General features: G+C 38.0%; 1 protein-coding gene across 1 annotated transcript in view; it reads right to left on the bottom strand.

The window, feature by feature from the left end:
- Positions 1-11,294, bottom strand: part of LOC118169716 (titin-like) — a 241,538-nt gene that overhangs the window by 45,775 nt on the left and 184,469 nt on the right. Inside the window, exons 251-271 of the mRNA XM_035331227.1 lie at positions 10,940-11,260; positions 10,542-10,826; positions 10,021-10,320; positions 9,420-9,722; positions 8,100-8,375; positions 7,687-7,986; positions 7,294-7,596; positions 6,767-7,066; positions 6,360-6,647; positions 5,971-6,267; positions 5,571-5,873; positions 5,172-5,477; positions 4,044-4,331; positions 3,628-3,918; positions 3,244-3,531; positions 2,489-3,079; positions 2,278-2,382; positions 1,590-1,787; positions 1,209-1,505; positions 503-1,090; positions 105-407 (exon numbers count right to left, since the gene is read on the bottom strand). Of these exons, the coding sequence (XP_035187118.1) occupies positions 105-407; positions 503-1,090; positions 1,209-1,505; positions 1,590-1,787; positions 2,278-2,382; positions 2,489-3,079; positions 3,244-3,531; positions 3,628-3,918; positions 4,044-4,331; positions 5,172-5,477; positions 5,571-5,873; positions 5,971-6,267; positions 6,360-6,647; positions 6,767-7,066; positions 7,294-7,596; positions 7,687-7,986; positions 8,100-8,375; positions 9,420-9,722; positions 10,021-10,320; positions 10,542-10,826; positions 10,940-11,260 (6,531 nt within the window). The remainder of the gene's footprint in view (positions 1-104; positions 408-502; positions 1,091-1,208; positions 1,506-1,589; positions 1,788-2,277; positions 2,383-2,488; positions 3,080-3,243; positions 3,532-3,627; positions 3,919-4,043; positions 4,332-5,171; positions 5,478-5,570; positions 5,874-5,970; positions 6,268-6,359; positions 6,648-6,766; positions 7,067-7,293; positions 7,597-7,686; positions 7,987-8,099; positions 8,376-9,419; positions 9,723-10,020; positions 10,321-10,541; positions 10,827-10,939; positions 11,261-11,294) is intronic.

Below are 11,294 nucleotides of genomic sequence, written 5' to 3' on the forward strand. Positions count from 1 at the left end.
AAAATACCACATTATATGACATTACATTACAGAGGAAGTCACTCTTACACTGTCTGAACTTATCCCGCACCCACCACTTGAAAAAAAAAGAGCATGATACTAACATGCAACATCCTTGCATATGACTGAGTTTGAAGCATCACTTGGTGGTCCAACTCCTGCTCTATTTTCTGCACTGACACGGAATTCATATTCATTTCCTTCCAGGAGACCAGTTACTTTACACCTAAGATCTGAAACTGGTTTCTTTGTTGCTCTGACCCATCTTAAACCTTTCTTCTCTCTCCTCTCCACATAGTAACCTGTGATTTCACTTCCACCATCATCTACTGGCCTTTTCCAGGTAACTGTCACAGTATTTTTAGTCACATTTGTTACTTCTGGTTTTCCAGGAGGACCTGGGGGACCTGGTAAGAAAGAAAAAAGTACAAAGTTTAAACAAAAATCAAGTCTTCAGAGATTAATAAAAGCACACTTGAACCTTTTAGCTTGTTCTGCTTACCAAATCTGTCCACCATTTTAACTGGTTCTGATTGTACTGGTTCACCCTTGCCATATTGATTTACTGCTGATACACGGAAAACATACTCATTTCCTTGAATAAGCTTGCTAACAACATGCCTACAACTCTCAATATTTTCAGCAACTAATGTCCAGAGCAGTCGACTAGTCTCTCTCTTTTCAAGAACATATGATTTGATTGGTGATCCACCATCTTCTGCAGGAGGTGACCATGTAAGAGTGGCTTTTTCTGCTGAAACATTGCTGATCTCAATAGGCCCTGGAGGTCCTGGAACATCTAAAACTTTCACATGTACACTCTCCTGCTTAGTGCCAAAAGGATTGGTTGCAGTGATCATGTATTCTCCAGAATCCTTTCTAGTTGCATATTTGATACTTAGAGTAGAAGAAGTTGGTGTGGTTTCAATGTGCACAAGCTCTGAAGGCCTAAAATCTTTTCCAGCTTTTGACCATGCTGAAGTTGGAGGTGGTTTGCCACGGATACTAATAGCAGACACTGTAATTGTGTCTCCTGCTTTCACTGTTAAACCTTCCTTCAAAGTAGGATCAATAACAATTGTTGGTGCCTCTGTAAAAAAAACAAAACCAAACCAAGTTGTCATAGCAAGAAGTAAAAAAAAAAAAAAAAAAAAAAAAAAAAGTTTTAATGAGTTAAATAAATTTTATTTCTGATATCTTCTACATACCATACTCATCCTTGCATATTATGGTTCCTGTGGATTCAGATGGAGGACTGATAGCTCCAGCAGTGTTCTTAGCTCTAATTCTGAACTCGTACTTGGAGCCTTCAATAAGGTCAGTTACAGTAAATGCACAGTCTGGAACATTCACATGATTAGCTTTTGTCCAAGTTTTTGAGGGCAAATCACGCTTTTCAACTATATAGCCAGTTAACTTATGTCCACCATCATATTTTGGTTCTGTCCAAATGAGTGTTACTGAGTTCCTAGTTACATTGATAACTTCAGGTTTCCCAGGAGGATCTAAAAGAAAAAACAATAAACCATGGTCAAACAAGAGTGATTTCAACTTTCAGAATTTTTATTTTTGTTCTTTTGATAACTTACCAATAGGATCAAGTGCAACAACTGGTTCAGATGGCAGACTCGGTTTACCTACTCCAGCCATATTGATTGCCATTACTCTGAATTCGTATTCCAGTCCTTCAGTTAATCCTGTCACTCTGAAATCTTTCATTCTTATTGGAGTTTTATTGGCTCTCTTCCACAGAAGACTATTTCTTTCTTTGACTTCAATGTGATAACCTAAAAGATAAATGATGAGGTGAAAATGAGGAATTTTCTATAAATCTTCATTTAACCTAGCTTTGCAAAATATCGTAATGTCTGTATGGCATGCCACTTAAGAATTGCGCAGTAACAACACTGAAAACCAGATTAAGAAATGGATATGAACATACATTAAAGATGTATGTAATTGCAAGAATGAGATGCTTGCAAATACAAATTTCTGATTTTACAGCCTTGAGTGATGTAACACGTAGCTGAGTTTGTTATTTGTTCTTCAGATGTTTTGTCTCTCTGAACAAATACTGTTTCTCAGTTAGTCTCTTCCTGATTTTTAAGGTAAGTCTTTGAAAGTTTCATCATACAGAAAGAGTAGGAAGGGAAACAGTGAAATCACTCACTCATTCACTCACTCACTCACTTTAAATAATAAATGCCTATCTTACCCTTTGACAAAGACAAATAAGTATTAAGAACTGAAATATTAAGGAGACTTTTGGGGATATACCTGTAATTGGTGAGCCTCCAGTTCTTCTGGGATCAGTCCAAGTTAAAGCTACAGAGTCATGCCGAACATCAACAATGTTGGGAGGTGGAGGAGCATCTGGCACATCTAAACAATATATACAAAAATGCAGAAGCATTAAAAATTAGTATCACCCATAAAACTTTTTTTTTTTTTTTTTTTTTTTTTTTTTTTAATTATAACGTATACTTACCAAATGGATGTTTTGCAATGACAGGGTCAGATTTAAGACCTTCACCTACTCCGTATTTATTTTCAGCCCTGATCCTGAATGTATATTCATTTCCTTCGTGAAGTCTTGTAACTCTAAATGTAGTTTTCTGGACTGCAGAGGCACAAGTCACCCACTTATTGTTTACATTATCTCTCTTCTCTAGGACATAGTTAGTGATTTCTGAACCACCATCATCTTTTGGAGGACCCCACTTTAAGGTTATGGCATCAGCTGTGACTTCTTCAAATTTTACTGGACCTGTTGGTATGCCAGGTTTTCCAACAACTTTCACAGAAATAGTGCCTTCCTTGCTGCCAATGACATTCTTCAGAGTGATTGTGTATTTTCCAGCGTCAGCTTTCTGGCAGTCACGTACTACAAGGGTGGTGTTAACTGCTGTAGATTCAAATGCAACTCTTCCACTTTCAGTAAGTGCCTGGTCTTCGTCTTTCTTCCAAGTTACAGTTGGGACAGGCTTGCCTTTAATTGGGATTTTAAGACGGAAATTGCTACCCTCTTTAGCTACATAGCACAAATCAGGTAGATCTCTTAAATCAAGATCAGGTGCCACTGTAAAAAATCAAGGGACCAGTTATTCAACTATGCATAAACTCTGATAAAATTCAGATGTTCTTTTAAAGGCATCTGATTTGTACACATGCATAGCAATGTTGTTATGCATGAAATAAATGTGGTTTGGATAAAAGAATTAATTATCCGAAGTTGTTTCTTACCAACATCATCTCTTGCCACAATTGTGAGCTCTGTCGGCGTTCCATATCCAGCATCATTTTGGGCTCTTACTCTGAAAGTGTATTCTTGTCCTTCTTTTAGATCTCTCATTGAAAAATGGAGGTTCTTTGCTCGCATGACTTCTTGCCATTTATCTTCACCAATGAGAACCTCCACAACATATGCAAAAATACGGCTTCCACCATCACTGATAGGTTTTTTCCATACTAAATTGCAGGATGATTTTGTTACAGCTGAAGCCTTTAGATCCACAACTGGCCCAGGTGTTTCTAGAAGAGGAAGAAAAGCATAGTAAGTGTCCTTTCAAACTAAAAATAAAAATGATTTGAATACCAAAATAGGAGAAATGGGTTTGTTTTTCTTACCAGAGGCTTTAACAGCATCACGAGTTTCACAGGGGTCACCGATACCATATTCATTTTCAGCAAAAACCCTGAAGAAGTAGGATTTGCCTTCTTCTAAGTTAGTTATCCTGCAGCTTGTCTTTGGACATTCTGTTGTTACTGTGGACCATGATTTTCTCTCTGCATCACGTTTTTCAATGACATAATTTGTGACTGGACTGCCACCATCTATTAGTGGAGGTTCCCATGTAATGAAGGCAGAATCCTTAGATGCTTCTTTTACAACAAGGTTAACAGGAGGGCCTGGAGTATCTGGAAGAACACAATCCCCCCACCCCAATTTGATTTAGCAAACAAAAATACAAAACAAACAAACAAACAAACAAAAAAAAACAGTTAAAAAGTGAACAAATATACTGGGGAAAACTGACACTTACCAAGTACTTTTACAACAATGGTGTATGCCTTTTTGCCACAACTATTCTCCAGACTGAGAACGTATTTTCCAGCATCATATTTGTTTACGTTTTCACAACGTAGGAAGGTATCAAAGTCAGTTGACTTGATTTCTAATCCTTGCCTATCTCTTAGGTTAGCACCCACTTTAGACCATGTAATCTTGGGAGGTGGACGTCCTCTTACTGGCACGTAAAGCCTCATTGTGACTCCAGCACGCAACACAAGGACTTTCCTTAGTTCTGCATCAAGTTCTCCTTCAGGAGGAACTGTTTAACAAAAAAGATGTGATTAAAACATTATCTTTAAGGCTATCACTAAAAATTCTGTGACATGAAGTACCTCTTTACAGGCATTTCATTAGATTAACTAGCTTGTTCTTATGTCATAATGATATCAATGAGTTAGTGTCCCAACTCCCATTTCAAGTTCATTTGTAAATCTGCTTTTTGTTGTTGTTGTTGTTGTTTTCCCCAATTATTTCACTTGCTTTTCTTCTGTCTTTTCCACCATTTACATTACTTATCATATGAAAAGGACTCCCATTTCCTCTGTAATTCAAAGGAGTTTCAAAGACTGCACTGGTTTTCTTGAACTGAGGCAATTCTCTGAAGCAATGCATTTCTACAGATAGCAAAATGTATACAGAAGCCAGCATGGCTCTTAAGGAATAAGTGTCATATAATTAAATTGTGTGTCAGTGGATTTTTTGGATAATAATCTGGCTTCAAACTATTCAGAAGACATGAAGAAGACTAAAGTTTTCAGAACAAAAGAGAGGCATGAAAAGTCTGATTTTAGGATCAGATAGGAAAAAAAAAAAAACATAAACAAAAATAAAACAGGAGATGGAAGAGTATCTGGGATACAAATTAAAAATGCAGACACTGGGAAGATTCTTCTCAGTTCCTAACTGCCCCATTCTCTTCCAAATTAGCCAGTTTTAAACTACATTTATTTGAGAAATGACACATTCCAAATTAATTTTTTTTTTTTTTTTTTTTCTCCCTCCCTGGTAATCTGTGACAAACCCTTAAACCCTTCATTTAGAAACCATCCCATGAATTAATACAACAGTTAATGTCACAATATGTTTTCAGTGAACATACTTAAAATATCTTTGGCAGTGTGTGTATCTGGAACATCACTTGGATCACTGTATCCAATCTTATTGACAGCATAAACGCGGAACTGGTACTCTGTATCTTCTATCAGCCCCGTTACCACAAATCGTGTAGCCTGTAAATTCTTAGGTAGATTGCATCTGACCCAGTTGTCTGTGTCAACTCTTTTTGCTTCCACTAGATAACCAATAATAGGGCTTCCACCATCATATGCTGGTTTGCTCCATGACAGGCTTATTGAATTACGAGTACTATCAACTACCTTTGGGAAGGCAGGTGGGCCAGGAGGATCTGAGAATTAAAAAAGCAGAAAGTTAATCATACCAAATGCTGTACAAAAGTATTTGGAAATATCATAGAAAATGTCTGAGTCTTTTAGCTTACATTGAGGATCACGAGCATACACGGCTTTGGATGGTGCACTAGGCTTGCCAGGTCCGGCCTTATTCAGTGCTATCACCCGGAATTCATACTCTGTTCCTTCTTGGAGTCCCGTAGCCTTAACGGTTCTTTCAATGACAGGCTTCCTGTTTACCTTTGTCCAGTTAAGGGCTTTAGTTTCACGCTTCTCAAGTATATAACCAGTTATTGGGGATCCACCATCACTAGCTGGTGGCTTCCAGCTAACAGTCATAAAGTCTTTTGTTACATTACTGATAATTGGTGGATCACAAGGTCCTGGTACATCTGTGAAGATTTATTTGAAATTTATTTTCATATCTGTAAGTGTACATTAAAAAAAAAAAAAAAAGAGACTCATGAAACTATCCTACAAAACACTTACCATATGGATTCTTAGCAACTGCTGGTTCAGTCAAGATAGGATCTCCAACACCATATTTGTTTTCAGCACATATGCGGAACTGGTACTCATGTCCTTCTATTAGTTTCTCCACTGTGCAGCTTGTAATGGGTACATTGGCACTGACTTGGGCCCAGTTTGGTCTGCTTGTTTCACGTTTGTCGACGATGTAGTTAGTAATTTCTGAACCTCCATCTTCCAGGGGAGGTTCCCAAGAAAGCATTGCACGATCTGCATACATATGTTTGATTTTTACAGAGGCTGGAGGACCAGGCTTATCTGGAAGAATTAACATCCCATTAGTACAGCTATAGTTCTTGCTATATGATTTAACCATAAATGTATTCATTAACAGACAGTCTTTAGCTTACCAAGTACTTTAAGCTTAATGGTTGCTGACTTTGATCCACTTGCATTTTCAGCAGTAATAGTATAGTCTCCTGTCTGCTTCCTGTTAACACTGAACAGTTCAACAGTAGCAAGATTTCTTTTAGTGGTGATCTTAACACCTTCTGATGGTTTTAAAACTTCTCCTTCTTTCTTCCAGGTGATGCTTGGCATAGGCTTTCCATGTACATTTGCCTCCAGACGCACATTAGTTCCAGCTTTTACTGTAAGCTGTGATTGCATAGATAGATCCAACTCTATTCTAGGAGGAACTGAAGGGAAAAAGCAAAAGAGTAAATCAATCTCGTATGAGGTAAACACCTCATTCTTCACATGAATTCAGTATGGAGAGACTCTCATCAGAGTTCTTAAATGCTTTTGCATTTCTTACCATTTTCTGGATGAATGGTCACTGGATCAGAAGGTTCTGAAGGTCTGCTAATATTAACTGCTGTCTTAGCAATTGCTCTAAATTGATATTGAGCATTTTCTTCCAAATCAGTAGCAGTGTACTCTTCTAGGGGTATTTGATGTGGAGTTGTATTGCACCGTACCCACTTATCACCAGGTAATTTGCAAGCTTCAACAAAGTAGCCAATAAGCTTGCTACCACCATCATGCTTTGGTCTTGTCCATACCAGTGACACAGTACTCTTAGTGACATCAATAACTTCAGGTTTTCCAGGGGGATCTAAGGCAAGTAAGATCATGTTATAGTCTGTTTTGCCAAAAGGGTTAACATATTAAAAAGTGGCTTTAATTGTGATGGATCTTGTTTACAGTACAACCACACAGTGCACTCACAGCAAACACGAAAACATAAATGTAATGCAAACTGAAGATTATAGAGTTGCAGATATATGGAAAATAACCATAAAAACAACAGCCTGCTGAAAATCATTGATAAGTTTGGCTTACCGACTGGTGCTCTTGCTGTGACAAACTCAGTTGGTTTACTAGGTTTACTTGCTCCAGCTCTGTTCAGCGCATAAATTCTGAAAGTATACTCAAGACCTTCGATGAGCCCAACACAAGGGTACTCCGTGGAGCGAACAGCTGTGTCATTAGCTTTCACCCACAGTAAACTGTTCCTTTCTTTTCGCTCAATGAGATAACCAGTGATTGGACTCCCTCCATCACTATCTGGTCTATCCCAGGCAACAAAAATGCAGTCCTTATTAACCTTGGTAATACGTGCATTCTTTGGTTCACTGGGAACATCTATAAAGAAATACAAAATTGGATATCAATCACATGCTTTCTTATTAGGAGGACTAAAAAGAGAAATACTGCTACTAAAAACTGACATACCAAATGGGAACCTTGCAATCATCTTGCCAGAATTAAGTGGCTCAGAAATCCCAAAACGATTTTCAGCACGAACACGAAACATGTACTCTTCTCCAGGAATCAGTTTTCCAATTCTACAGGTTGTCTTTGTGACAGAAGCTAAAGCTGTTACCCAATCTCCTCGGCTTACATCACATTTTTCAACGATGTAGTTTGTAATGTTACTGCCACCATCTTCAAGAGGTATATGCCATGCAAGAGTGCAAGCATCAGCATCTATTTCAGAAATGTCAAATGGGGGCTGTGGTGGACCTGGCTTATCTACACAAAGAAATACATTAAGAAAAAGGAATAAGGCAAAATGGTAACCATTGGAATACACTAAAACTAGTTTTGTAAAAAGCTGGATTTAAAATAATTAAATGAAAACATACCCATGACTATTACTCTGATTTTCTGACTATCTGTACCAGAGCTATTTTCTGCAGTAAGAGTGTAAAAATCAGAATCTTTTCTAGTCACATCCTTAATGATAAGAACAGAAGACTTTTCTGCTTTATGGACAGCAAGGCGACTGGATGTAATTACATCTTGATCTCCTTTCAGCCATTTGCAGACTGGCTGAGGCTTCCCATATACATGTGCTTCAATTCTCAGTTTCTTCCCAGCTTTAATGTGAACATGATCAGGCATCAGGATCTTAGGTGGGACTGCAGAAAAATACACAGAGACATATAAATTCAACTTCTGTGACATATTAATTCACTTTTTCTTATGTTTTCATGTGAAAGTTCTCTTCCTTTTCCTTAAGTGGAATCACCAGTAAGAATGACTTGGTAATTTTTAATTTAGGTTCCACTTATGAACATCTAAAGATTCTGCAGTGTGCAATATCCACTCCAGTCTTACTTTCGCATTCTCATCCAGATTATAAGATAATATTTTTAAGTTTGGATCACCTTCCTGCACACATAATTCCCCTGTGTATGTGGAATTTGTCATTGCTAGCCTACTGGACATTTGGGTTCCTGTTGACTTTCTACAAGACAGACATGAAGGAAGAGAAAAGAAAGACTGGAATTCTCACTGAATTAAACCCATTTCTGCAGCCTCTTTTTACTACCTTTGAATTATTCTTCAACTAGAGCCCCTTTTCCCACTTCTTTTGCACATTTTTTTCCCAATTTATAGCAAAAGATGCCTGGCTATATGCTTAGTGTACTTTTCTTTCTGCCATTGGCTATGTTTCAGTCTCTTGCTCCTGTACCTATTTCCATGTCACAGACAAAGAAGGCTGTTCTTATCTGTTGCATACTCCTGCATCTTCCTGTGCCTCAGGGCCTCCCCAGTTTGTCCTCGGTACCTTTAGCTTTACATTCCCAACTGACTCTACAATATAAGCAATTTTTCTCTTGTCTTAAAACAATGCCTACTTCTGGGCCCACTTATCTCTCAAAATACTGTTTTGCTTTTCTCTTTCATTTTTAGTTAATTGGATGTATTTTTTATTTCTCCCTCTCTCTCATCTTCTGGTTCAAACTGAAACCACACCAACAAAATTCTTTAACGATTCTCAATTAGTGGTCAAGCATCATCCTTTCTGAGCTGTCAAAATACTCAGTAGAGTTAACCATAATCCTCCAGATGACTTCATAAAGTATTTGACTTTCCAGGTCTCAGTCTAAGAACAAGAATGGTTGTTCATTTCATTATTAAAGAGAGTATTGCAACATGGGTAGTATTTAATTACTTACTGAGTTGTTCCTTAATCTCAAACACTCCTTCAGTTTCTCTCGGCAAGCTTACTCCTACAGCATTTCGAGCTGCCACTCTAAACTTGTACTTCTTTCCTTCTTTCAGACCAGCTACAACAATGGAGAGATCTTTGACAATTGAATATTCTGTCCAGCGATCTGCTGGTTGGTCATCTTCTTTGTAGCTTACAATGTACCCATCAACTTTAGAGCCTCCATCACGCAGTGGTGGCAGCCAGCCTAAAGTGGCACTGTTCTTTGTAATTTCAGTAACTTCAAGTTTTCTTGGTGGATCAGGTTCACCTTTTGTGGATGGGGAGAAGGAAAGGAAACATTAAACACTGAATTACCAAGAATTTCTGAAATACTGGATACTATCTATGCTAAGTCAACAAGGACAATACAGGAAGAGGAAAAAATTGAATGATTGCAAAGGTACTATATTCACAGATTGTGTTATTTGAAAGTAACTGACACAAATATTTATGCTTGTTGTTAAGTAGATAGTAGCATTGTCCTGTTTAGAAACAAGTGCTTTCATAATTGCAAAATCTTACTTAAATTTGAGAAAATGATAATATGTGCATAAAGGCATACTTACACAGGGGATCTGTTGCTAAGACTGGTTTTGGTATGTCGCTTGGAACGCCTGACCCATATTCATTTACTGCTGTTACTCTAAAGAAATATTCATTTCCAGGTACAAGATTAGCAATTTGGAAACTAGTTTTCTTTAGTTCTGCAGTGACTGTTCCCCAGGTCTTCCTGTCAGCCTCACGTTTCTGCAGGATGTAATGAGTCACTGGGCTACCACCATCATTCTCTGGAGGTGCCCATGAAAGATGGCATGACATCTTGGTGACATCTGAAGCCTTGAAGTCTGACACAGGTCCAGGAGTATCTATAAAGGAATTTCAATTTATGTTAGTCTTTTCTCCTTTAATAAATTAAAATTAAAGGGGGTTACTAGGCTCTTAGGGGGAGGTAGCATTAGTTGATACATTTGTACACAAAAATTATAGCTTCAGGGGTAATAAAGATTTTTGTGTAGAGCATACAATGTAATTAAAACAATGTAAGAAGTTAAAACAATGTCTACATGTAGTTCTTTCAGTTACTCACCCAGAACTCTGACGTTCACAAACACAGCCTTTTCCCCAGCTGCATTAACAAGTGTCAATGAATATTTGCCTGAGTCATCACGTGTTGAATTAGGGATGACACAGAAGGCCATAGTGTCAACTAGATCAACCTGTCCTTTTCTGATAACGTTATCAACACCCATTCTCCGCCAGGTGACTTTTGGTGCTGGGCGACCTCTAATAATAGCAAAAAGTCTAATAGGGCAACCTGCCCTCACTGTGACCAACTTTCTCATGCTTGCATCCAATTCAATCTCAGGAGGTTCTAAAAGATAAATTCACAGAAATAAAATGCAAAGTTTAGTACGTGAAATAAAGGAAAAACAGAGCAAATAAAGTTTATGTGCAAGTACTCATGAAGAAGATGGGAAAAATCACCAAGTATTTCTTTGGGAGACACAGCTTCTTTCAGTTCAGCTGGCCGGCCAAGGCCAACCTGGTTTTGGGCAGAAACTCTGAACTCATATAATTGGTTCTCATCCAGGCTAGTGGCTGTGAATTCTGTATGAATAACTTGGGCAGCAACATTGCATCGTTTCCATCCTGCTTCAGGATCAGCACCTTCCACTTTTGGTCTAATTTCCACAACATATCCAATAATTGGAGCACCACCATCATATACTGGTTTTCCCCAGCCAAGGGTTATGGAACTCTTTGTGCTATCAACCACCCTCAAGTTTGTGGGAGGACCAGGTGGTTCTGAAAGGCAACAGAAGTTACAGATAAGAATATA

The sequence above is a fragment of the Oxyura jamaicensis genome, chromosome 7 (genome assembly GCF_011077185.1).
Source record: "Oxyura jamaicensis isolate SHBP4307 breed ruddy duck chromosome 7, BPBGC_Ojam_1.0, whole genome shotgun sequence".
Taxonomy (NCBI): domain Eukaryota; kingdom Metazoa; phylum Chordata; class Aves; order Anseriformes; family Anatidae; genus Oxyura; species Oxyura jamaicensis.